Source organism: Gorilla gorilla, chromosome 1, assembly GCF_029281585.2.
Source record: "Gorilla gorilla gorilla isolate KB3781 chromosome 1, NHGRI_mGorGor1-v2.1_pri, whole genome shotgun sequence".
NCBI classification, from domain to species: Eukaryota; Metazoa; Chordata; class Mammalia; order Primates; family Hominidae; genus Gorilla; species Gorilla gorilla.
The window spans coordinates 228114086-228141757 of record NC_073224.2 but is presented as its reverse complement, the minus strand read 5'-3'; the positions used below and the strand labels follow the sequence as shown (position 1 = coordinate 228141757).

The 27672-nt window shown below is 43.5% G+C and overlaps 1 protein-coding gene across 6 annotated transcripts in view; it reads left to right on the top strand.

Annotated features, from left to right (window-relative positions):
• The window catches only part of VPS13D (vacuolar protein sorting 13 homolog D), a 281804-nt gene that overhangs the window by 225795 nt on the left and 28337 nt on the right, over positions 1-27672 (top strand). For all 6 annotated transcript variants that reach the window (XM_031007143.3, XM_055384705.2, XM_031007141.3 and 3 more), the window contains one exon: positions 4028-4223. In XM_031007143.3, coding sequence (XP_030863003.3) covers positions 4028-4223 — 196 coding nt within the window. The remainder of the gene's footprint in view (positions 1-4027; positions 4224-27672) is intronic.

Sequence of the window (27672 nt, the reverse complement as noted above, 5' to 3'; positions counted from 1 at the left end):
CTGCTGGTCCTCAGAGGCGCCTTTGTATCAATCTGATTGCAGCTATAAAAAAAGAAAGCTGGGCTGGGCGCGGTGGCTCATGCTTGTAATCCCAGCATTTTGGGAGGCCTAGGAGAGCGGATCATGAGGTCAGGAGTTTGAGACCAGCCTGGCCAACACAGTGAAACCCCGCCTCTACTAAGAATACAAAAATTAGGCCAGGCACAGTGGCTCAATCCTGTAATCCCAGCACTTTGGGAGGTTGAGGCGGGTGGATCATTTGAGGTCAGGAGTTTGAGACCAGTCTGGCCAACGTGGTGGAACCCTGTCTCTACCAAAAATACAAAAATTAGACAGGCATGGTGGTACACGCCTGTAGTCCCAGCTACTCGGGAGGCTGAAGCAGGAGAATTGCTCGAACCCTGGAGGCAGAGGTTGCAATGAGCTGAGATCGTGCCACTGCACTCCAGCCTGGCAACAGAGCAAGACTCCAATTCAAAAAAAAAAAAAAAATGCTGACAACAGAGGAAATCCTGTGTTGGTGTACCTGATAGCCTTCCAAGCTCTCTTACTTTATCCTCCTTGCAGTTGAAATACGACAGCCGGTGAGAACTCCTCATTCGCTTTCTGAATGTTGTGCACATTGCAATTCCTTTTCGTTCTTTGGCTTCTGTTCCCAAAGTATCATAAGGTGTAATCAACCAGACCTGTTCTTAGAATTGTAGCTGCTACTTCTCTTAGAATTGTAACCTCTGCCTTCTCCTTACTGATTATTCCTTCCAAAGAAATTGAAATGGGGAATTTGTGGCCAGGTTTGTAGCCCAGGTGTTTTTTAGTTTTGCATAAATGTGCATTCACTAAAATTACACATTTATTTGCCTAAGAGATGTTGGTGATGGCATGAATGCATTTGGTCTCTGACTTTGAATTCTTTTAATGCTTTAATTCTGAGTCATTTGCCTTTTGTTGCATTTTTCTTAACAATTTCTTAGTACGGCATCCAAGGCCCTTGGAACTATAAATCCAGCCAATTTTCCAACCACCATCCCTCAGCCATGCTGCACTTTGGCCACACAGAGCTATGTACTGCTTCCCAGGTGTGCTTCCAAGTCCTTGCTCACACATGGTCCTTCTGCTCTCCCTCCTCTGCCTCATTTCCTTGTCTATCAAAATCCTACTCAGCCTATAAGTCCCAACTCAATACATTTTCCCAGCTCGATTGTCCCTGTTAGAGTTAATGACAGAGCACAGTCTGGGTTGTGTATGTCACCAGCTGTGTACATCTGATAGATTGAGAATGTGAGGAGGGGAGAAAGACCACTTTGCATTCACCTTTATCCTTGTGTACCTCACATGGCACCTGGCACGTAGCTCATGCATAGTAAGGCTTAGTAAATTAAACTCTTTGTACCAGATCCTTAGGAACCATCCAAAGCTATCAGAGTTATATCAAGACTGATCGGTATTAATTATCTGCATTTGGAAGAAGAGGAAGGAATATAGACAGTAAAATATTATATTTCTATTTGTGCTTAGGACACGTTTAGAATAGAGTTTTTGTTTATCAGCTTTCCTAATGGTGAGATTTGGATCAAAATGCCTTTGCTTTTCCTAAGGCTGCCCAACCGTAAAGGGAGCTGTCCCTGAGGAGACGTCAGGCCAGAAGTGAAATTTGGCTGAAAGTAATTTGTTTATGGATTTTAAAAGTTGACTGTTGGGCAATCATTTGGGGTTAAGATTTAATCATTCTTTCTAGTAATGGTAATGACAGTACATTGGACTCTTAGAAGACTTTTAAAATGAATATAAAATGCTTTGTTATGTATGGTGGCCTTTATCTGGCCAGCATCCTTGTGACGTGGAGAGAGCATGGCTCTCCTCACTTTCTGGATGAACACACAAATGTGCTGAGAAAATGCATGATTGGTTCAAAGTTGCAAAATCAACTCCCATCAAGAATCATTCCTATAATATGTACAGCCTCTCCAGGAGCCAATGGCTTCATCCAAAGAGGATCCACTGAGCTCTGGGTTATACGAAGGCAGTATCCTAGAGTGAGAGTCTTCCCTTAGGATGAAAAGACCTTTAGAAGGTGATAAGAACCAGAATCCACTCAATCCCCTTGATGTAAGAACTGGGAATTGTGCTCAGTTCTCTCTGCAGGCCTTGCTGGACCCAGGTTCAGTCATGTTCTGTCTCTCAGGTCCCAGTCTGAATTCCTGTTCTGTGTGTGCTCTGCCAAAAACTTTGTTCAAAAGTTTGGGAAAGGGCTGGGTGCAGTGGCTCAGGACAGTAAGCCCGGTACTTTGGAAGACCTAGAGGGAGAATCGCTTGAGCCCAGGAGTTTAAGGCTGCAGCAAACGGTAATCATGCCACTGCACTCCTGCCTGGGTGATAGACGGACACCCTGTTTCTAAAAAAAAAAAAAAAGTTTGGGAAAGAGATATTGCCTCACTGGAGCAAATTTACCCAGAATCCAAAAGAAATGTTGTGAATTGTTAGTACATTCTCACCCAAGGAGTTTCCTTTACCAATTTGTCTCACTAGAGCTGAAGAGTCTAGAGAGCTTCCTCACACCCCACTGTCAGAGGGTAAACATCCTGTGAGTGTCCCTGGCACAGGTCCTGGAGATGCTCCCTGGACGGGCTGCCTCTTCCCTTCAGTGACTGTGACCTCTTCAGCCTCTGCCAGCTTCTGGCCTCTTCTAAGGTGTTTTCAGCCATTGCTGGCAACTTGCAAAATGTTTGGAATGTCTTTTTGACCTGGATTGGTCTTTTGAACTGACTCCATTGAGGGTCCCAGCCAGCTTTCACAGCTTTTTGGGGTGCTCTTCATGAAGGTTTTATATAATCGCCGATACTGAATTTCATCAAAGCATGCAGTAGCTTTTACCTTATTTCAAGCATCCAGTGGGGTTGGCCAGTCACCCCCATAGTGTTCTTTGAAAACTGCAAATGTATACCATCAGCTCTCCATATCCACAGATTCAGCCAACCATGGATGGAAAATATTTGGGAAAAAAAAAGATTTCACGAAGTGCCAGAAAGCAAAATTTGAATTTGCCACACGTTTCAAATACTGTATTGACTCCACACAAATGAAGTGATATGTGGGCATTGTATTAGCTACTATAAATAATCTAGAGGTGATTTAACGTATACAGGATGGTGTGTGTAGGTTATATGCAAACACCTACAGTACATTATGTAAGGGACTTGAGCATCCTAGGATTTTGGTATGTGCAGGGGATCCTGGATCAATCCCACATGGATACTAAGGAACAACTACATTTAGTTATCTCTCTCTGCCTTAGATATCTTTCTTTTCTTTTTTTTTTTTTTTTGAGACAGAGTCTCGCTCGGTCGCCAGACTGGAGTGCAATGGTGCGATCTCGGCTCACTGCAACCTCTGCCTCCTGGGTTCAAGCAATTCTCCTGCCTTAGCCTCCCGAGTAGCTGGGACTACAGGCACGCATCACCATGCCCAGCTAATTTTTGTATTTTTAGTAAAGATGGGGTTTCACCATGTTGGCCAGGATGGTCTCGATCTCTTGACCTCGTGATCTGCCCGCCGCAGCCTCCCAAAGTGCTGGGATTATGGGCGTGAGCCACTGCGCCCAGCCTCTGCCTTATATTTCATAGGATGCCATCATCTTCAAACTTTCCCCGAAGGCCCAATTTTCTATTCTCCTGTTGATGTAATCCTCTATCTGTATCCTCTCCTGATCGTCCGTAGGCTGCCCAAGCTCTGGGATCGAAAAATTGGCCGCTGTTAACCTCTCAGCTTTTGTCTGATTTTTTTTTTTTTTTTTTTTTTTGAACTGGAGCACACTTTACTTCTGACTAACATGTAATATATATCCTCTGACTCTGGACTTAATGGGCAAATCTGCAGGATCCTCTTCTGTGAGTTGGCCTGTCTGTGGCCTCTGTGGCACAGAGATTAATAGAATGGCCTTAAGTTATCATTCCATAATCAAGGGGTTTGGCTTTAAATGCTTTTGCTTTTGTCCTCATCAGGTTACAACAGCTCTTGTCTTTTTCACTAGGTATCATTGGTGGACTGACCAGTGTTATAACTTCGACAGTGGAAGGTGTGAAAACAGAAGGGGGTGTCAGCGGTTTCATATCTGGCCTTGGAAAAGGGCTTGTTGGCACTGTAACCAAGCCAGTGGCAGGCGCCCTGGATTTTGCATCAGAAACAGCCCAGGCGGTGAGAGACACAGCCACACTCAGCGGCCCCAGGTCAGTGGTGTGGGAAGAGTGGCTTTTGCAGTTTCCAGCCTAGGTCTGCTGCTTCTCCTAATCCATACTGATGTGTTTAATTGTGCACTTTCTTAGTTATAGGGTTTTTAATTCGAATAACTGTAACTGAAATTTCTGATCTGCCTAATATAAAAAGATGAAAATGAGGTACAGAAACCTGGCATGAATTTTTTCAGATAAATATATATATAGCATATTTTATATATGCTATATATTTTATATATGTATGTATATATAGCATATTATATATAAGTATGTATAACTATATTATGTTATTTTTCTCCATTAGAGAGGTCAGAATTAGGATTAAACTGTTAGAAGCTTCTTCTGTTCACCAAGCCAACTGGATCCCCACATGCCTATGAAGAAAACTGTCAGATTGTAGTCTGGTTCTTACTCCTACACCCCGTGGTATAGTTCTAGAATCCCCACAGTTGTTGTTCACCATGTGGGTCTGTTCCTTCTTAATTTTCCTTCCGCTTGAAAGTATCAGCCCCAACCCCATAAAGAAAAGTGCCACCCCCCATCCCCCCAGCAGGTCAGCAGTTCTGCTGTGGGATTGCTGTCTGGCCTTGATACCAGCTGAGACTGGAAATCAGGGACAGCCCATATGGTTCCAAACCCCACAGAACCCAACCGCTTTAACGTAGCTGTTTGCTTGAATGGCCTATTTTAGCCTCCCTTTTCCAGAGTGACTAATTGGGGATTCTTATCAACAAAGGGTATAATGAATGTTAAGGGTCCAGCCAAGCTAGACTCGACTTAAGCCCAGAAGGATTTTGCTGCTGCCTGGATAATAGATTTTCCCTGAGTGAATTAGTACGCCCTTTTAGAATGCCTAGGGCCTGGCCCACGTCCACACCCTATCACTCCCTCAAATAGGATGTGAAGTGAAATTGTCCCCAATTGAAGTGAATCCATTTGTCTGTCACCAGGAAAACTTACTGAAGACACATTACTGCAGTAGGGAAAATGCTCCGATTGTGGACTGGGGCCATGCAGTGTGCTGTGCCAGAATGCCTTCCATCTGGAAGCAGCTGAGTAAACTCTGTATGGTTTACTTTAGTTAAGTTACATTCTATTCTCAGATACAAAACTAAAACAATCCTTGAGTATATTTTGAAGCATTTATGAAGTTGTGGGGAGGGGCAGGCAGTGAGGAGGCTTCGAAAGTATTTCCAGTTAGTTTTTCCATCTCTTCTCGAAGCCCAAGAAGTCCACCTCCAGTATTTGTTAAGATAATAAGACTTAATGAAGTGTAAAGCTGAAGACGCCTAAGAGTTCCCAAAGAAGCATGTGTATTCTTAAAATGTCAAAATAGCCAAGGGATTGATTGATTAAAAAGGGTTCAAGGTATATGTGATAAATTTTTTAAAGATGATTTTGTGCTGTGAAGTTTTAATAATGTTGACGAGAAAGAAACGGCTTGAATTTTATACATTGTCAGCTTGCAAGTCTTGATGGGGTTTTTCATTCTTTTTAGGAGTACAAGTAATGTAGCCACAGTCAGTGCAGAAAGCATGTCTTTGAGAGGGACATTCTTGTCATTTTTATTAGTTGTTCAACATTGCCACAGAAGTTTGATTTTCTGTCAGCCAGTACATAGCTGCCATTTATTCATTGCCTGTCAGTAAATAGTGATTGAAAATTTCCTATGAACTCAGGGTTGGGAATAGCAGAAACCAAAACTGTCCCTGGTCTCAAAGAGCTTATAATCAAGCAGGGCAGCAAACATAAAAAATTATATAAACACTTATTTGCTGAAATTGTGACAAATTTCATAGAGGACACTTAGAGGGTGCCGTGAGACTATGATCAGAGAAGGTGATGGGGAGAAGGAGGGTGGCTAACTTAGTGATCAGGGGAGTTGAGACAGGCTTTTCTAGGAAAGTAATCTTTGAGGTGAAGCCTGGAGTATGAAGTAGGAGTTGGCCAGGTGAAGAGAAGAGAGAATCACCTTCCAGGGAAAAGGGAACTACTGTGTGTGCAACAGCAAAAGGAAGGAACTTATCTATGTGCCAGGCATTGTCTTTGTGCCTCCACATGTGGAATCCCATTTAATCTTCATACTTGATTTACAAATGAGGACAAGACAGTCCAGAGAAGTCATGGAGCTTGTCCACAGCCACACAGCTGGTGGGAAATGGTAGACCTAGACTTAGACCCAGCCTATGTCTTGACCCTGTGCCCAGCACCACTGCATTGCACCCTGCTGCCTGGGTCTGCGAGGAGGGGGCTCATTGGATTTCTCTTGTACGTGTTTCAGAGTCAGTTAGTGTCAAGATATGGCATTCCACATAGTTTCTTCCCTGCTGACTCAAGATTTACTTGACTATTACCTGCACGCTGACATGATTCAGGTCTTGACCAGCACTGCATTTTTGTCTGTCTGTTTCCTCTGGCCTGCCACCTTAGCCTTATCTGGACTTCAGCAGCAGAGACCATGCCCTCATGAAGGCACTGGGGAGCTGTTCACAGTCAGCACTGGCCACTCCTCATCTCAGCCCAATGAAGTTTTACATTTCCATGTAGATGAGGCACTTGGGATATAGAAAAGTTGTGCAGCTTGACTCAAAGCAGACAGTAATTGGGTAGCCTAATTGAAGTTTAACTGCAAGTTCCAACTTTGTAGGCTGCAGAAAAAAAGGAAAAAAAAAAAACAACGAAGTTTAACTGCAAGTTTCATGAGACGGTGATCTGCCTAACCATTCACTCCTCCTAGAAGCAAAAGCTACCGTGATCATTGAGGCACAGCCGGTCTTCATATATCCTCAAAGGAGGGGGATTAGCTTCCACATCCCTTCTCTATTCCTGGAGGTGCCAGTAGTGGGAGAGTCATGGCAGAAGTTACCAGAGGCAAGTGGGGCAGAGGCAAGTGGGGTATATGTTTGGATCAGTGGATCAGTGTCCTTTATTGTGCAGAAAAAGCTAAAATTACAGATTCTTCTGAAGGGATACATAGCAGCCGTTTCACCAATGTCCCTCAGTCCATTTGTCCAGGTCCAGAAGTATTCATGAGGAGCTATGCATTAGAAGAGAGCACTTGGGCTGGGCATGGTGGCTCACACCTGTAATCCAGCATTTTGGGAGGCCAAGGTGGGAGGATTGCTTGAGCCCAGGAGTTTGAGACCAGCCTGGGCAACATAATGCCCCCATCTCTTACAAAAAAAAAAAAAAACAAAAAAACCTGGATATGGTGGCGGGTGGTGTGCACCTCTGGTCCTTGCTACTTGGGAGGCTGAGGTGGGAAGATTGCTGAAGCCTGGAAGGTTGAGGCTGCAGTGAGCTATGATTGTGCCCCTGCACTCCAGCCTGGGCAACAGTGAGACCCTGTCAAACAAAGAAAGAGAACACTTGTTCTGGAAAACAACAGGCCAGAGTCCCAGCCACCTTACTTATTAGCTTTGGGCCCTGGGTCAAGTCAAGACATCTATGTAAGACTCAGTTTTAGTTTTTTCATCTATAAAGTGGGGATGAATTTATCTCTGTGTTTATTCTGCTTCTAGGGGTTTGAAGCCCAACCAGAGTTATTTTAATGTGGAAGCTATAAAGAACTATAAAAATGCTGGGTGATATTATTTTAAAGTCCTATTAAAGGAGCGCAGAGATCCTTGCAGGTGGAGAAATGTTTCAGTGCCAGTTTGTTCTGATGACACTGTATCTCTTAGGAACATACTGGCTCTAACACTATCACTGAGGGATAAATCACCCTGGTTTCTTGGAAGTGAGTTATAATCATCTCCAACCATCCCGGTTGATTGAACAGGATCCAGGGGTGTTACTCAGGGTTTTTCCCCACTGTTTAGACAACAGGGACTAACAAATGATTTGAAGGGATTAGAAGTGAGATTCTGACCGAGGGTTGACCTGAGCCCAGGGACCAAGCCAGGAATAGAACCCAAGAGTCCAAGAGTTCTGCCTCTGAGCCTGCAATTGGAATGAGACTTTCTGCTTCCTTTGTAATATTTCATCCAAGTAAAGGCTTAGATCTTAGCATCTATGTTTTAAAAGACCCAAATTTTAAGCAGATGATAGGAAAGTAAGCCATAAAACTGTGAAAGAGTACTCCTTCCAGTAATCCATCTGAAAAGTGGCCTTACAGGAAACATTGGCTCCTTTTTTGTGTTTATTTGAACATGATTTTATTTATAGGGAACCCCCCTCCTTATGTTCTTTTAGATTAAAATACTTCCAAGTTCCTCTCCTTGTTGGAGTGCGCTGGCATTCCAAGCGACAGCCACCTAACTTTCCTCTGAAATTTCCAGGCAACCCAATAGTTCTCAGGAAGGCAGGTGGGGGTGGGGAGAGAAGAGGGCGGAGGACTGCAGAGCCTTTGGCCTCAACATGAGTGTTGTGGACCAATATCCCCCACTGCATTTGTTCACTGTGCAAGTATGTGTGGTTTGGAACTGAAATAAGAAACCTTTTCCAAGGCAACGTTCTGCTGGCTCAGGTTGCATCTTCTGGCCTACGTGTATTGGGCCACACTTTGTCTGTTCCCAAGTAAAGTTTATGAAAATGGCACAGATGCAGCCACACTTGAGGTGCCACTGAAGCTATGTGAAGAGCCTGCTACCCTTCAAACAGACCAGGCCCAAGCAAGGTGCCAAGCCATGTGAGAGTGCCCAGTCCACTGTGTAAATGTGACGGCCTTTGATGGTAGTGTTTGAAAAGATACTTAGTAGAAAGTTGCAGAGACCCGGGAGCAGCCATTTCACAAAAGAAGGCAAAAATACCTTTGAGAAGAAAGGAATGTCTGCCTCTGCACTATGTATTTGCTTGTTTGTTTCTCCAAATACCATCTGTTGCAGACTGGGGTGCATGACATTTTAGGGAAGTAGGAGATGAAGATTTATGAAGCTGGGCCCTGAGGTTTCCTCTAAAATATTTCTTCACCTTTTAAGTCAAGACCCAAAAGTGGGGAGAGAAGTAGGAGTTGGCAGAACTTGAAATATTTAAACTAATTTAGCAAAGCTCAGGAGTGTTGGAGCTTATCTCGTTATTTAAGTTAGATAAGGAGGAAGGGGAATTTGAAGGATAATGATAGATCAGTGTTTAAGAATATAGCCATCAGGACTGATAATGTTCTGGAATCCCGGGACCCTCGGATTGTGCACATAGATGTAAATTCCATTTGCTCTGAGAACTTTTGAAAAAGAAACTTTTTGGTTGATTTCACAGAAAAGATTTATGGTGGGCATATTTGACTTTTTCAGTAAAAATAGCCCCAAAACACCACCCAAAATCTGTTAAGACACTTCTCGTGAATGACCTCTTAGATGTGAAATGGAAATGGGTTTTCTTAAGGAAAGGCCCCTTTTGTTAACAGTGTTTGCACGTTACTTATGACTCTCCAGGATAAAAGGACTAAGAGTCTTTTGGGTCACCAGAGCCTGAATGCAGTCAGGTTGGACAGGTCAGCAAAAAGTCTGCAAAGAGGCCGGGTGCGGTGGCTCACGCCTGTAATCCCAGCACTTTCGGAGGCCAAGGTGGGCGGATCATGAGGTCAAGAGATCGAGACCATTCTGGCCAACATGTTGAAACCCTGTCTCTACTAAAAGTACAAAAATTAGCTGGGCTTGGTGGTGTGCATCTGTACTCCCAGCTACTTGGGAGGCTGAGGCAGGAGAATTGCTTGAACCCGGGAGGTGGAGGTTGCAGTGAGCCAAGATTGCGCCACTGCACTCCAGCCTGGTGACAGAGTGAGACTCTATCTAAAAAAAAAAAAAAAAAAAAATAGTCTGCAAAGAGAACTTAGGAAATGCTTCCATTAACTTTTTCATCCTAGCTGGGTAATACTGCTTTTAATTACTCTGCTCTGAGAGCAGCCATTTCTTATACTTGGTATTACACATAGCACATCAAGCAGAATTGGCTTGAATTGAGCCTTTAGGGGACTTCCAAAGGTAAAAATTGAGTAAAGATTCCAATGTTTATTAGGATACACCAGTGTTCATTTTTTTCCCACTGATATTCCACTCAAGGCAGGAGAGTAGGCTGATATCCCACGTATCTAGAGTGGATCAAGTCCAATATTTCTTTCAGAGTTCCTGTTTTGTAAATGGGTTTTATATTTTATTCCATGTTTGGCTTAATAAGAAAAAATTTTTAATTGCTACCCGGTTAAATTAACATTTCAGAAAGATCTGATATGTTATCCTGTGGCTCCTGCCTCATACTTATCTAGGAAGTTCCAGCACGCTCCTTCCAGATGAGTCCAGTACACTGTAGTAGCATCCATATAGAGGTACGTATATGGTAGAGGTGAAAAGCTGGAACTTGTACCTGTTTGACCCTAAGGCTCTGGTTCTAATCTTTGGGCATATCTGTCTTTTGGCTTGGTGTAACATCTGCTGCTTGGGACAGCCATTGTGTTAGTTAACATGTCAGTTTCATCATGAAAAAGGCATTACATTTCAGTGAAACTGAAAAATTATTGCTGTATCCAGCTGAAGGGAAGGGACTGTCAAATCTCTCCTCTGTTGTCCAAACATGGCACAGTAGATATAGTGACAGTCCCTTTATCTTCTACTCACCCTTGCGTATATATTTGTGAGGTGAGAGCCATATATTCTCACTTCCTGATCTTGCCAAACCAGGTCCTTCCAGAGAATGCTTGAAGGTAGATGGGTCATTTTCTCATTCCTCCCTCTACGTGAGCAACCCCAGAAGAACACTAAGATCTGTGTTGATGACATTGGATGTCTCACTTGGCTCTGAAATTAAGCTGATGAAATTATAGGATCGGATATTTTATTTTTATTTTTTTCAAGACAGAGTCTTGCTCTGTCGCCCAGGCTGGAATGCAGTGGCACAACCTCGGCTCACTGCATCCTCCACCTCCCGGGTTCAAGCAGTTCTCCTGCCTCAGCCTCCAAAGTAGCTGGGATGGCAGGCGCACGCCACCTCGCCCAGCTAATTCTTATATTTTTAGTAGAGATGGGGTTTCACCATGTTGGCCAGGCCGGTCTCGAACTCCTGACCTCATGATCTGCTGACGTTGGCCTTTCAAAGTGTTGGGATTACAGGCTTGAGCCACCACACCCAGTCAGGATCAGATATTTTAAAAAAGCATCTTAACAGTCCTTCATGCCTTATAAGTTAAAATTCCTCTCACAGGAACATAAGCAGAGAAATCTTATTTTCTGAGACAGGCTTCTTCCCTCTCGCTGAACTCTAAATACTGTATTCCCCTTTCACTCAAAGGCCCCAGACGATGCCATTCTCATTATAACATAACTTATGGAAAGCTCAGATCTATTGTTGGAAAAAATGCAAAGTGTGTGTGTTCATGCACACACGTGTTTGAGAAAAGCCTTTCCATTTCTGAAATCCCAAGAGTCATTTTTATGCAAGATTATCTGTTAGGAAAAAACCCACTTTTTTGGTCATGGTACATTATAATCATTTCTAGAAAGGAGAGCGTCTAATTTTTGCCATTTTTGGCATGCAGAGATGACTGACTTCATAGAAACCACACTATCCTGCTTCCAAAAGAAAAAAAAAAAACCCTGCTGAATTTACATCTGAATCAACATCTCTTCAAAGTCCAGTCCTTGTATCTCAACCAGCAGGTCCTTGTGCAAAGAAAATGAATGGGAAGTGTGATTTGGGGTTATTCCATTTACTTTCTGATTTGGGGTTATTCCATTTAAAAATGAAATAATGTTGCCATTATACATCTGTAGTCCCTTCTGTGTTCAGTGAATTTGTTTTTAAAACTCTAACGTGACACCTAGTATTACATACGTAAGATAAGACATTTGAGATTTTTGGTTTGAACTTCAAGAAAAAATAAAACAGTGTCTATTTCTTTTTGAGAAAAAATTTGTATTTTGTGCATTAGAGAAGGTTGAAGAGCCATTTGTTATTTGTGGAACTCCTCTGTAAAGGCATTGGATTTACTTATTTTTAGGTTTTCATGACTATCCCACACCTCATGTTTTTCCCTTACAGAATCATCCACCTTTGCCCAAGATAAAATTGAAATCTTTAACAAGAGGACCCAGATTTGAGTTCAACTCCCCTGCTCCCAGAGAGCTTTAGACTGTAAGATAATTCTGAGATACACAGAGGACATTTGGACTAGCAGGGACTTAAAGACTCACTGTTGTATTACAGATTATGGCTCGGAAGCACTGAGGGAAGGAAAGATAGGTGTGGGTGTTATAATTCACCCGTGGTTTTCTTGCCCTGATATATTTATCTGGTACTCTTTTGCCAGTCTCCTTCTCAAAGACATTTTCTTGCTAAATTTCTTACTAACTTGTCAAATGGAGGGAAAATAAGATTGAATTAGTAAAACATTCTTATCACAATATACTCTAAAAGAGGCTGGGCGCGGTGGCTCACGCCTGTAATCCCAACACTTTGGGAGGCTGGGGCGGGTAGATCATTTGAGCTCACAAGCTCGAGACCAGCCTGGGCAACATAGTGAAACCCTGTCTCTATAAAAATATACAAAAATTAGCCAGGTATGGTGGCACGCGCCTGTGGTCCCAGCTACTCCAGAGGTTGAGCCAAGAAAATCGCTTGAGCCCAGGAGGTCAAGGCTGCAGTGAGCTGAGATTGCACCACTGCACTCCAGCCTGGGTGATGGGAGTGAAACCCTGTCTCAAAGAAAAAACAAAAACAAAAAAAAAAAAAACACTTTTGTTATATTGGGCTTATATAATTCAAATTAATAATGTTACTTATCTATATCCTTAGTGGATTTACTTTAATACATTGAGGAAACCACTTTCTGATTAGCAGAGAGAATTTGTACATATGGATTCTTTTAGAACAGAGGGTCTCAAAATACGGTCTAGGGACCCCCTGCGGAACCCCAGATCCATAACCTAAAACCTATTTGTATATATTCATATACTTATATATGAATTTATAGATATAACAATTTTTATAATAGTATTCTCTAATGAGTATACAGTGGAGTTTTCCAGAAGCTACACAATGTATGATATTGTAACAGATTGACTGTAGAAGCAGATAGGTGAATACAGCTGTTTTCTAGTTAGCAAGACTTAAGAGATTTACGAAAATGTGCAGGTGCCACTCTCCTCACCTTCTGTGACTCTGCATACATGCCACCAGCCAACAAACGTACCTGGTTAATTTTTTTGACAAGCTGCTCTATTTGAAAATACGGTGATTGATAATCCATCATCTTGCTGATAAGTAGCACATATCGGCAATGATGGGCTAATTCGGACTAAACTGTAGGAGCCGCTGTAATGCAATGCTTCCCTTTGGCTTCCTGCCAGCAGTTGTCAGCCCTCCTGGTTTGCTCCTGACTTTTACTGGGTTTCTAGAAGTAACAGTTGGAAAGATTTTATCACATATCAGAAAGACTTCTTACAATAATTTACCTAATTTAGTTCTTCACCTTAACCTACCATCCCAATAAATTTTAATTTCGGCAGGGTAGTAAGTGTAGAGCAGATTACTTCAAAGTGCAGGATCTTGTCCAAAGGCTGCTTGGTTGTGTTTGCACTGCCCTGACTCTTGCAGGTACTCGAGAAGGTGTATCTGTTTCAGAATTCACTTGCCAAAACCTCAACTTTCTCCCCTAGCAAAGTTGCTGCAGTAGGATAAACCCACGGTATTTGGATAAGCTCCTTTGAACTCCTTGTAGAAAGCAGTTTTTATGAGGCAGTTGTTCTGTGTTAACACCAGAGACAATTCCTAGCAGATTTCCCCAAACATACTTCAAACATCGATAATGGCAGGGGTGACCCAAACTGTATCATAAAATCCCAGGGACTGCAGGAGACTTCAAAGGGGAGACAGAGCAAAACCTCACTTCTCGTTATGAGGAGTATGGGTCACAGGAATCCTGGCTAGAATCCATGGTAACCTCGCGGAATAATGCCAGGATGGACAGAGGCCAGGGCTCATTGGTTCCCTAGACTTTACTAATTGACCCCAGCAGCACAGTTAGAGTGGTAATAACTGGCACCTGCCCACCTCCTGAGGCGTTAGAGGCCAAATTACCACATGTGAAGTGCTTTTCTATCCTTTAGTGAGAAGATGCAAACCTTGAAGTGTGTTTCTATTTTTGTTTGAACTATGGAGGGCCCAGTTAATTCAGTTGAGCCAATTCTGACCTTGGGATATTCAGATCCATCACTTAGTACGTACAGGCAAATTGACAGTAGAAATTTATTAATTCAGTCTTGAACTCCTACTATATTTCAGGCATTTAATAAGTATTAAATACTGGGAATATTTAAATAATTGAGGACAAACTGCTCTGAAGAATCACCAAGCTGTTTGGTTTGTGTGTTAATATTCTTAAGCCACTCTTACATGTTCATTAAAGCAAGTTTCCCTATAGTTTTCTTGAAGAACTCATTTTTTAGTGATTTGACTTACTCTTTATTCTTGAAAACAACAAAATTGCATTTGTGCATATGGTATGTGTTGAGGGGGGTAATTCAGGCATTTTTTCCCTCATTACCGGGTCCGTTACAGCTCCTTGAAAACAAATAGTTATAGTTTTACTAATTGTTTATAAAATTAGCTAATGATCTTTTGATTTTTTAGTTTTTTTATACCTTAGCTGTATTTAATAAATATTTAGTATCTTCTGTGCAATTAATAAGAACAGTGGGGGCCAGGCATGGTGGCTCAAGCCTGTAATCCCAGGACTTTGGGAGGCTGAAGTGGGCAGATCACCTGAGGCCAGAGTTCAAGACTAGCCTGGCCAACATGATGAAATCCTGTCTCCACTAAAAATACAGAAATCAGCTGGGCATAGTGGCACACGCCTGTAGTCCCAGCTACTCAGGAGGCTGAGACATGAGAATCGCTTGAACCTACGAGGCAGAGGTTGCAGTGAGCCGAAATCATGCCACTGCACTCCAGACTGGGTGACAGAGTAAGACTCTGTCTCAAAAAAAGAAGAAGAACAGTGTTTAAAAACGTGTTATTTTTACCTGAATTATTTTGCTACGACAAATTTATCTTTCAAATTAGATTTTATCAAAGTAGATATGTATTCACTTTTTTAAGTTGAAGTCTTTCTAAATGTCTAAAACCAAAACACAGTAATCTCCTGCCCTACCTTTCCCTGATTCCTGCTCCCTCATAGGCAATCACTTTCAACACTTTGGGCCGTTTCTTCAATGTGGAGGTATTTACCTTTATATTTCATCAATAAATAAACCAACTGCTGTTTCTTGACATCATTTGACCTCATGTTGTTATACATACATGTTTCCTTTCCCCATTTTTCAGTACAGTTATATGATCCTTTTTGAATAACTTAGTATTCCATTTTTACGTTATTATGACTGTGTAAATAGTATTCCCAGTGAAGCCCCCCACCCAGGTCACTTTGATGATGTTTCCTTTTTAAATGTTGTGCTTTGTTTTTTTCTGCTTGGAGTTAGTAACTGCTCTTTCAGTATTGTCTGCTTCATTTTCTATTTGCACATTCGTAATTTATTCTCAAATGCTTATTTAGTTCCACATTTTTTTAACCCTGGGCCTAGTAACTCGTTTTTCTTTAAAAAAGAAAAAGAAAATTCTATCTTCCTATTGCTAATTTATCCACAAACACTCTTCTGTATGTGTACAAATGCATTGAGTAATTTATTGGTTTCTAATTAAATTCTCCCTCTCGATGTCCTCTGCTCCCATCTGACTGGTTGTTGTCTAGCTATTTTTGTCTCTAAGCTATTTTTCTATAGTAGTACTATAGCAGTACTATTCTGAGTTTCTTTCTTCCATTTATTTGTTTTGGTCTTTTTCTTTCATGAATAGAGACAGTCCCCGGAGAATCTGGTGATTCTTGACTATCTGTTCTACTCCTCTTTAAAGATGAGGCACTAAAAAGCCAATTGGGAGCTCTTGGTTTGAGGCTGAGGGGGCCTTACTGTGGAATGATCAAGTGGGGACCTGCTGACTCTGGGCTCCTGTTGAGAGGAGCAAAACTGAATGGGGATGAGAGAGGGGACCTGAAGCTCTAACTGCTTCCCATGCAGCCTTTTAACCAATCTTCCTGTTTTCACCTCACTCCAGGCCTACCTGTTTCTCCTTTATGCTCCAGGCCTTCAGAGCTACTTGCTGCCTCCATCTTTCTGAAATGCAGTGGAGGCTACCATCCTAATTAGCTTTCTGCTTTGTGGCTTCCACTCCCTCAGGCTTACATTTCAGCGCCACGTGTCCATCTGCTTTTCAGCTTCTAAAATATTGTTGACACCTTCTCTTTATCCTTTTGGATTTGTGCCATTTGTATCCCTTTGCTTTCCCTTTAGAGGGGTCTCTGGACTAGATCTGTCATGTTTAATCAGAAGTCCTATAATTTAGACTTTTCACTAATTTGTGTTTCCTTTCTTGGTGTTCTTTCCCCTTTACCCCCAACTAGTGGCTCTGAATTAGTGTGGTTTTATGAAACCCATATCCATTCAGCCATGGTTCTATGTATTATCTCATTTAGGCATCACAGCAGCTTTTGCACAGCATCTGCTCAGGCAGTCTGTGGCTCTTCTTTCCCCGAAAGATTGAGAATACGTCTGGTGAGAAGCCGTTGCCAGTCCCAGCCCCTGCTTTGAGTCTGGTATTGGTCTTTAATCTCTCATTCTGTGTGTTGTAAAGAAACAGGTTGTGGAAGGCTCTTGTCAGATCCCAGGAACATGAAAGAAATAGCACACCCTACGGTAGTGACATGGCCCTGTCACCACCCCTCATTGAACCATAAAAGCTATTCAGAGGGGCCAGCAGCTGGGGAGCGACTGTACTTAGATCCTGGGTGCTGATGGGTGTTTTGTAGTTTCCAAGGGAAGTTGCTGAAAGTTTTCTTATCTTGACACTCCAAGGGCAAGAGGTCTTTCTTCAAAGAGAAGCGCTTGTTTCAGTAAAAGATGTGGAAAGGACGTAAAATCACAGGTTCTTCCCCAGTTCTGAAAAAGAAATAGGAAGGGGCAACGTGGCAGTCAGTGTGAAAAGAAACCACGCATTTGCAGGAAGCAAGAAGGGGTTCCGCAGCACTGTTTGCTTCCCGCATCTGCAGTGCGAGGGTAAACAGGCCTACTGGGGAGTCGGTTGGCCCTGGGTTTGAGTCATTGGGCCGCTGCTTGGCTGTGACCTGGAACAAGTTTTTCCCCTCTTAATCTCTCTGAGATGAGATTCCTTTGAGTCATATGCCTACCTCGGTGGGTGGTTACGTGGATTAAATTATATCATGTATATAAAGCACTCAGCCTGGCATGTGGCATGCAGGTAGGGCTCAAGAAATGGTGTCAGTGTAAATATTCTCCCCTGAATGTTGGAATGTTGTGTGAAGGTGAAACAGGGATTGTGTCCATAGCTCTTACTTAAATTCAACCCTGTCCCCGAATTCTTGCTGACCACCTGCTAGAGTGTGAGGACTAGGAGTTCATGTGCTTGGCTGGGCTTTTGTCCTTCCCATTCTCTTTCTTCACACAAAATGAACAGTTGAACTCAGGCCACCAAACCTGGTTGAGTTGCTGGGTGGAGGGACTCTCCTGGGCTCTGAGCCTTTGTGTGTGGGAACCGCACTGGAAAAGGTGTGCAGAGGCCACGAACTTGCTCTGAACCCACTTGTGAAGAGCAGGTGACCCCAAACTATTGTTAGTGTCTGCTGTAAATGATATGCCTCTGGGTTCGAGCAGAGTTCAGCCAAAAGCCCCACATGACATGGAAATCTGTCCTGGAGCCAGGTTTGTCGGGTAAAAGTTATGTAGCAAATGTCTCCAAACATTGGCATCTGTTGTCTGCCGAGACTAGGACAACCGAGAATGATGGAGTGCTTAAGGAAATTAGGATGGGGCATGTGACCCTGTAACAGCTGATAAACTGTTTCAGGCCACCGTGGCTCATCCAGCTCTTTTGATAAACAGCTTTAAAAGCATTACGTGGTTTGGAAAGCATTCTTCAAAAATGGTTATATTTTCCAGACGCATGACAGTCCACTGTTCAGTATTATTTAAGGGTTTTAAATTGTAGAATCAGATTCCTTTTCAGTGGGGCTCTTGGAACTGTCGAGGGCTGATCTGTCTGACTCCCACCAGGACAATCTCACAACAATATTATTATGTAGGTCGGGGTCCCCTAGGTCTGTTAAAAAAAAAAAAGTTCAGGGCTAAGCGTTTAAGAGGAAAAACTATTTCTTTCATTTCTAGCTAAGTCTGATGGGCCCTTTCAAACACTGCTTTCATCATGCACCTTTTATTTCACGATTTCTGCATAATGAAAATACAAGATCGATAACTGTGCATTATCGTAGTGCCTTGAGCCTTTGAAAATGAACATTCTCTAGATTATAAATGTTCCCTTGGTAATTCATTTCAAACTTCATCCTCCCATTTGTCCTAATTCCTGAAATTTAACTGTTGCCTTTTGAGCCTCCTAGGAAATTCTGGGTATCCTTTAGGCAAGGGAGGTAGCTCTTGGGGGAATAGCATTCAGGCCACAGGCAATTCATTTGCGACTTGGGCTCTTCTTAGAACATATGATAAGTACAACGCACTGTAGTGACAGATTTTTTAAAAACCCTATTAAAGCCCAATATACTAATGCAGATTTTTTTTTTTTTTTTTAAGTTTTAGAGAGATTCATGGGATTTTATTCTTTTTCCCAAAGGCAGTGGTGGAGCTAACAGAGTAGCATGGAGCCTCGTCCTGATGTATAGTGTGGAAGTGGCAGCAGTTCACATTCATTCAGTTTGTCAGCAAAGGATCAGTTCCTTCTTGACTCAACTCTCTGTGATCAAAATAAGCTATTGGATGTTCCCTTTGGGTACTGGAAGCAGCTTGGCCCCTTGGCAAGAGAACAGGATTGCAAATCACAAGAGCAGAGCCCTGACTCCAGCTCTGATGCTACTGTGCTTTGTGACCTTGTGCAGACAGCTTTATATCCCCACCTCAGGTCATTCTCCCCCATACAAAGGGGGAGAGGGTCATCCTTGCCCTGGTCATGTCTGCATGGCTGAGGTGAATAACTAGTTGTGTAACTTCCTGGAGGAGTGGCACAGAGGAAGCTCCCTTCCTAGGGCTGGCTCTGCCATCAGGGAGGAAGCTGGATATTAGAATGAAGAAAAAGCCCATGCAGAATATATAGCAGCCCGATAATGTATTCTAAAAATAAAAAAGCACTAGGTTAATCTGCAGCTGTAGTGTACCTAAAGTATTCTTTAGCAGGTTGTGGCCCTAGCCTAATCCCCAGCTGGAGTTAGCACCATTTAAGTGCGTTACATCTCATCCCCGCAAGGGATTGAGTCTGTAGCCAATTTGGCCTTGTCACCACTTCAGCCCTCCCTCTGATTTCACCTTTGGGAAAACTACAAAGTGGCCCCAGACATACATAGCAGGCTTGATCACATGGGTGGAGTCTGTCAGGACAGCATACATCAAATAAAATGTCCAGGGAACCTGTTGTAAATAAACCACTTCCCTCATGCTCAGTCATCGTGGAGGTACTTGAATGTTTAGTTTCTTTTAGCTGATGGCCAAGAAATCAACGTTTAAAAAAAAAAAAAAAAACCTTGACAGAGGCATTTTATACAAGAATGGTGTGTGGGTGTGAAAAAGTAAATTCCAAAACATATTTCCTTTTAGTTCCCAAACCCATATTAGATGAGTACTTCTTAGCCTTGGCCACAGTGCTAGAGTAAATAGCAGTGTCACATAGCTCGTGGAACAGGCAAACCACAGAATGTACAGGAGAGAAGCGTGCACACCAGTGAGTCTGCTATGGCAGCTCTCTTTGTCCTGGTTTCTACATCTCATTTGTAAGCAACTTGTGTTCCTGCATTTTCAGAGTTTGGCCAGTTTATTTACTTAGAATTGCATGTTCCTGGAATATTGTCATAAAAGTGATCCTGAGATAGAAAAAGTCAACAGGAAGCAGGGGCATTGCGTTTATAAGTTCTCAGTCTGTCTTGGCCCATAATAAAGTCTCATTCTCAGGGGTAGGTCCAGCTTTCCAAATTTTAATATATCAGAGACTCCTGATGCATCTGGGCTCATGATGGGCCAAAGTAGGCCTTCAGGAGTCCTCGTGTTACACACTCAACGCCTAATGGAGACTGGATTCATTTACGTGTATTAATGTAACCTGCGTGATCATGTGAGTGCAAGTGCTTTGTAGATTGTCCTGGGAGATGTGGCATATTATGACTAAAGACTTAATTGAACCCTGAACATGTATATGAATAACTGGAGACAGATTGACTGGATTACACATTTTTCTTGAAAATTTCCTAAATTTAGCCTACCTCTTTGTTGCCTTTTATTTCCCAGCTTAAGTGGTTCTCTATAACACTATATTTTAAACAAACCAGAACAAATAGTATACAAAAGCATAGACAAGAGGGATACAACAAGAGATGGTTTTCTGTGATCCGTGCCACTTCCTCTCTACCCCGCCCCCACCACCAAAAGGGGCTTTAAATTAAGATTCGGAATGGCAAATTCACTAACCAGCTCCAAACCCAGTAGACAAGGAAACCTTGTGAGGAAGATCCGAGAGTATATTTACAGTTTCTGTTCAGAAATACATAGCTTAACTTTGAATGAGGAAGCGTGACTTTTCACCTTCAGATAGAACTAGGGTCTGATTTGAAACAGACCACTGGCTTCACTAAACCCCATCAAAGAAGTCTGCTTCTACCCGGAATTGGAAAGTGCCAGTGGGCATGTAGTTGCTAGTATGGGATTTCTGTTTTTATTTTTAACAAGCTTGGGCCCAACTCTTAGTATCAAGATGGATGAAGACAAAACTGACCAGAAAAACACATATCAAGTCAGCAGTGGCTCACCCCTCAGAGGCCATTTTTCCCACCTGCTCCTCTTATACCTTTGGTTTGTTTTTGGTTTTGGATTTTTTCTCTGTGTTCCTCCTACTCTTTCTTTCTCTATTTTGCTTGGGCCTTCGTTAGAAGAGTTCTAGTAATCATTTCAGACTTCCGAAATTCAACCCAGTAGCCTCATTTTACAGGTGGACCCACTAATACACAACAGCTCGATGTGACAAACCATAGACTCACAGTTAATCACTTGGAGAGCATGGATTCACCTCCGCGATGACCTGCCTTTCCAGCCCTCCAGTGGCGTCCTCTGTAGTGTGTTGTAAATGTGCCACTCTAGAACATTCCAGGAAAGCCCTCCTCTTGGGCTAAACTCTAAAACTAAAATGAAGTCCTGCCCATGTGAGCTGCTTGTTTAACACTTTGGATGCTGATCAGAGTATTAATGAGAACACATGGATAGATTCGGCAGGTCTAATGCTTGGGACCTTCTCCTATTTGATTCCATAAGACTAAATCCCCTATAAACACTTCCCTCCTGCGCACACACACATGCATTCACGTACAGCACTCACGTGTCCCTCCCTTATAGCCAAAGACCGAAAAATAAGTTTTTTTTTTCTACATTAAAAATAAGACCGGCTAGTAACCAGGGTTGGCATTCCCATCTCCTGTGGAACCTGGGAGGACTAGCAGATAGCTATAGAAATCTGTCTCCTTTTTAGTGTGGTTGTATTAAGGGCAAGCTTGCCTCCCATGGCACCCCAGAAAATCCAGGAGTTCAAGTGGGGGTGCACTGTAGGAGGACTCAGCAGCTGTTTTATGGAAGGTTCGTCAGGGATCAGACTGAAGATTTTGCTTTTGTGAGAACAAAGTGAAATGTGACATTCAGGAGCAGCTCGGGGCCTATATATAGGGGCCCAGGGCCTGCTGGGATGGGGTTTTACACTTGGGCTGTCCTTTTGCCCTTCCCCTGAACTCTTTTCACTTCAGTCATGAGCAAACAGTCAGTGCCTGAACTAACAACCCTGCAGTCCTCCGAAGCACGGCTGGCTTACAGTACCGAACAAAGGGAGGGAGTGCCGCGTGGGCCGGCCCAGGCCGAGGAATGCGGCTTCAGGGTTCTGCTCCATAAATTTAACCAGCACGACGAAAAGGAGATAATATGAGCCTTCGTGATGATCTGAAAGGGGGAGGTTCTGTGTCCCATTGATTGCGGTCTGGCCCAATGCCAGACCCAAGCCTGACCGACAGTTGAACCATATCGTTAAGGCGTGTAATACAGCTCGAGTCTTGTACTGCCGCCAATGAGTGCATATCCACAGGGCAAAAGTTTATAAAGAGTCGAGGCTGTCCTGTTTAACCCTCTCACACTGCATGTAATAGACCCAGCTGCCATTCAGAACTTGCCCATCTGAGGTCATAAAGGAAAGCCTGCACGTTTCTTTTCTTCAAACAGCTTTTCAGGACTGGGGAGAGGAAGAAACGCTGTCTAGAGAGGGTCAAGGCACGGTGATGTTTCTCTCTGGAGAAGCAAAGCAGTCTGCCTCCCTCCCCCCGGCCAGAAACGGGACACCTTAGTGCTTTCTTCAGAGTAGCTCTCTGTTTGTGGTATAATGTTGCTGGAGGAAACAGGGCTGACACCACAGGAAACCTGTCTGTCTCCAAGGAGGCCGCATCGGTGGCAGAGGTGGGTCAGATGCCGGCCGTGGAGTGCTCTTGTCAAGCTTGGGATGATGCCGTTTTCCTTCCCCATCACCTCGAAAGCTGTTAATGCCTTGCTTTCTGGCCTTCCACAGCTAAGCCCAGGTGCTAAAACAGAGCAGGTGGAAGGCCGCCCCATGGAGTGGCCTGTGAGCCCAGAGTTTTCACTGTCCGAGGCCGGTGGCCCCATGGGAACTCTGTCCATTCAATAGGGAGGGCATGTGGAAATAGGCACATTGTCACAGCAAGATCTGGAGTGGCCTGGGTTCTTACAGTGGGCACTGCATTGAGGAAATGGGCAGACAAACAAGGATTTAGCATAAGTATAGTCAGAAAGAAAGGGCTGCCTGTGTTCAAAGGACAAAAGGAAGAAAGTGGGCGAAGGGGTAGTTTAGTCCTGTCCATCAGCCAGTCATGTTCTTTGGCTAAACTCGGGACCTGCCTGTGCTTTGTCCATGGTGTCCAGGAAGAAATCTGTGTCTGTCACTTCCAGATTGCTGCTTGTCTGCAATGGACAACGCCTCTTAGGCAGACACCTGCTCGGGATGACAGTGCTGCAGAAATTGATCCAAAACGTTGACTAGCTTGCATGGTATCGCTGTCATTAGTATTCAGTCTTCACAACCACCCTATGAGGTGCGTGCTATACTTTCCCCATTGTACAGATGGGAAAGTTGAGGCACACAGGGGATACGTAACTTGTCTAAGATCTCAGAGGTAATAAGGAAGGGAACCAGAATGTGGACCCTGGCCAACTGAACACAGAGTACATGCTCCTAATCTCTGTGCTGCTTCTGGGCCATCTCTCGGTCCCTCACATTGAAAGACCTCATGATTTCAATCCAAAGCATCTGACCAAGTGTTAGGTCTACTTCCTTTCGATTCTTGGATATGAAGGGTAGGAGCTGAATATCTGCCTATAGCCCAGAAGATTTGTGCAAAGACCCTGGTTCACTTGGAGAGGAGGTACTATAAAATTTGGACCCCACAATGCGAATGAAGGGTATGTATTGAATTCCCTGAGCCCACCAGCTTAACACAGAGACAGTGTGAGGGATATACTATAGCTGGGAAGCTTGGAAGGGCTCATGTTCAAGGGCTTCTTTGGGCCAAACAGCAGTGGGCCTGAGCATGGAGAGACCCTGGCCTTTTAGTGCCAGTGCCTAGAGAAGCAGGTCACTAAGCTTTGTGCCCAGGAGCTGTGCTGTCCCTGGTCCATCCCTGTGTACCCCATTCCACTCCTGAAATAATGAACTACTGCAGCCTTCCAAGTTCACAGTGTGCCAGTTTGTCACAGAATAGCAGTGACACTTCTCTGCTGCAACCCACCTTTGCTCTGCCATGCAGCCAAGACCATCTTCACCAGGCGGTAACCTGGGAACTCCAGCTGGTACACAGTACAAGAAGCCTCCGCAGTAGACTGTCCCAGGTGCATGTGCTCAGTATGTCATAGCCATCTGCTTTTGGAGGCCAGGGAGAGCTTCTGTTTGGGTGCCACGGATCCTGGACAGAAGCTTTCTAGAGGTAGGAGAAGAGACTAAATGGCTGGCCAACGCAGAGATTGTTGGATTGTGTTATGATTCCATGGTCAAAGTGCTTTAAAAACCTAGAAATTGGCTCTGGTAGTGAGTCCCAGGATGGAGCCAACTTACGATCTGGACTCCATTACATGATTGCTAATCCTGAAGTTCAGCAAACGTTGGTACTGGCTGACTTTTAATGGAGTACCTGTTTGAGGGTTCTCCTCATCATGTATTTAAGGTTAAATTGTATAAAGGAATTCTGCTGCTCTTTTGAAATTTTCTGGTTCTGTTTAACCGTACCTAAAAATGCCATGAGGTAGCCAGATGATTGACTAACTGGGATTTATGGAAATTTTTATCTGCAAAAATCTCAAGACAAAGAGGGCACTAACTAGAAGGTTCCCAGTGCTTTATGTAACATGCAGAAGGAAGTCTGGTCTCAGCTTCTTGGATCTGAGCAATCCTTTGGAAAGGGAGCAATGAAGAGCAGTAACTGAAGACTCATTTCCTGCCTTCTGTGTGACTCACTCTCCTTTGTCAACTTCAAGTTTGCCCTAGGCCTGCCTGCTTGCTTCTCTCCACCCCAAGGAACTTGGTCTTTGGAAGACACAGGTGCCTGCCCTTTCTGTCTGCCTTTTGCCCCCAGGTCCAGAGGGAGAAACAAACCCTCAGTTGGAGGAAAGTCTAGAGCACAGGCTTTGTGTTGCTCAGAGAAGCATGATAGGAAGTGGTGCTGTTGCCTCTGCATTGGCCGACTCCTGGCTGCACCTGCTTTTCCCAGAGGCACGGGGAGGCCCAAGCAGGGGCCCAGGGCCTGCTGCTGATCAGTTTGTCCTGCTTGCAAGTCTGCATCCCAGTACCCAACGGGGCCAAGTAGAAAAGGCACATAGTGGAGTGTGAGCCGTAGCTGTCACCAGATGGGTCTTTCCCCTCCATGCCCAACCCCTTCCCCGACCTGAAAGGGCCTAGCCTCTTTCCCCACTGGCTTCCACCAAGTTCTAACACATTTTATATATATCGATTTCCAGGCTTGTAGAGGCAAGACCTACAGTCCAGGAGTTCAAATGGATTCAGTGTTGTTGGTTCTTGTTTCCTAGAAGGACAAGTGCTCTGAAGGTTTGGTGTCAACTCTGACCCAAGGGGTGTATCTGATTTTTATGAAGGCACAGAAATGCACCTGAGGTGACCCCAAGTCCTTCTCTTTTATTTTTTGATTTCCCACCACCTGGATCATTAATTCTGCTTTCAAGGGAGATGGGGAAAGGAGAACATTTCAAAGCAAAGTTGATTTGGTCTCTGAACCAGCTTGTCTTCTAGGCTGTAGTTCACCCTGATGAGAATCAGAAAGGACAGTCTGTAAACCCCTTCACTCTAGTGGCTCTGCAGCTGGGGAGCCTCAAAACCAGTTCCAGATGTTCTCTCTCCCTATATTGGCCGGAAGGGAATTTCGGGCAAGCAAGGAGGCAGAGAGCTTTTGCTTTTGCCCATTCATTGAGTACCCCTGTCTGCAAACTGTGTCTTGCTTCATGGCACTTTAGGGAGAGTGCTGAGCACCTGGGTCCATTTGGGACCAGCCAGCACTTCCTGCTCCTCAGTTAGAGGCGTGCTGCTCCAAGCTGGCTGGTTACTGCAAGCAAGAGAAGCCCGCCTTCCTGCTGTTCGGGGTCAGAAAGCAAGACCGTGCTGGAGAAGTAAGTCAGGCAGGCTAGGAAGGAGACCTGCAGATGACCCTTGGGTTAACAAAGCAACTTTCACGGCCCTGTTCACCACCAGCTAGGATAGTACAGGGCTTTGCCTCCCAGTCTTGGGAGACGAGGCACAGATAGTAATGGTCAACTGATGGCCCTTTACTCTTGAGAAACTCCACCCAGCCTCCCCTTATCCAGAAGAAAGCCATTCCTGACTAAGCCTGGCCATTCTGACGCCTTCTTTCTTAGTCTGCACCCAGCCTGTGCTGTATGTGGTATATGATGGTAGAAATTTGCACTCTTCATGCTTTGATTTTAAATGCATATTAGACATTTTGGCATTTGTGCCTGAATGCTCTCTGTATCATCTTTTTTAAAACATAGTTTGATTATATAAGTTAAAGAATGTACAAATGTAAACTTCTGAAAATACATACAATATATGATTTCTTAGAGTGTATGGACACTGCTCCAGAGGCCTTGCATGAATTATCTCTTTAATCCTTACAAAACGAATGTGATGGATACTATTATTCCCACTTCAAAGAAGAAAATAAAAAGGACTTACTCTCCCTGGGCATTGACAAGCATTAAGAGATTAATAATGGTAACCCCACCAGACATCTCTATGGGTACATATGTGTATATACACTAGTATACGTATACGTATACATAGTATACTAGTATACTAGTATATGTATATATACATATATATACTATGTATATATATATGATTTGACATGAATGGGAGTACATATGTTGATGTCTAATCTTTTTCACTCCACAATGGCGCTAGAACGTCTTTCCATTCCAAAAATCATTTTTAACATTTACATAATATTATAATACAAATATTCCACAAGGTACTTAACTAGTTCCCCATTGATGGATGTTTTTAATTTGTTGCTGTTGTAAGCATCCTCTACATATATCCCATCTTACTGGAATAATTCTCTCCTTAGGCTAAAGTCCTAAAAATATGATTGCTGGATTTAAGGGTGTGTATATTTTCTGCTTTGAAACACATTGCAAATTGCCTTCTAGGGAGTTGAAACAATTTGTACTCCCAGCCACAGTGTGTGAGAGGACTGACTCCTCCAGCCGTGTACCAGCTCTGGCTATTCATTCATTCAGAATTCAGTCAAGAATTATATGAAGTAGCTGCAGTGTGCCAGATACTGTACTCAGAACCAGGCATTGTTACTCTTTTAAGTCTTTGCCAATCTGAAAGAGTGAGTATCTGTGTTACTACTTGCATTTCTTTGAGAATTAGAAGCGTTGAAACATCTTTTCGTGTTTCAGTTGGCCATTTGGATTTTTCTTCTTTTGTGAATTACATTGCGTATTCTTTGCTTCAATCTTTTTAAACCCGTTAAGGTCAGAGTTTGTCTTTTTAGTGTGTGTTTTTTTTTTAATTCTTATCTAGTGTTGGTCTAACCCTTCCAACAGTTGTCATTTAGCCAGTTTGTCATCCATGTAAGTACATATCTTTCTTCCAGATATTGACAAAGTTTATATCAGTCTCTTGAATTCCGTTCCTGTAAGTTAGAATCTGCATCATGACTTTATAAAAGACCATCACTGTGCCTACAGTTCTTTAGGAATCGCTTTGGCATTAAGAATGAGGCTTCAGCCAGGCACGGTGGCTCACGCCTGTAATCCCAGCACTTTGGGAGGCCGAGGTGGGCGGATCACGAGGTCAGGAGTTCGAGACCAGCCTGACCAACATGGTGAAACCCCGT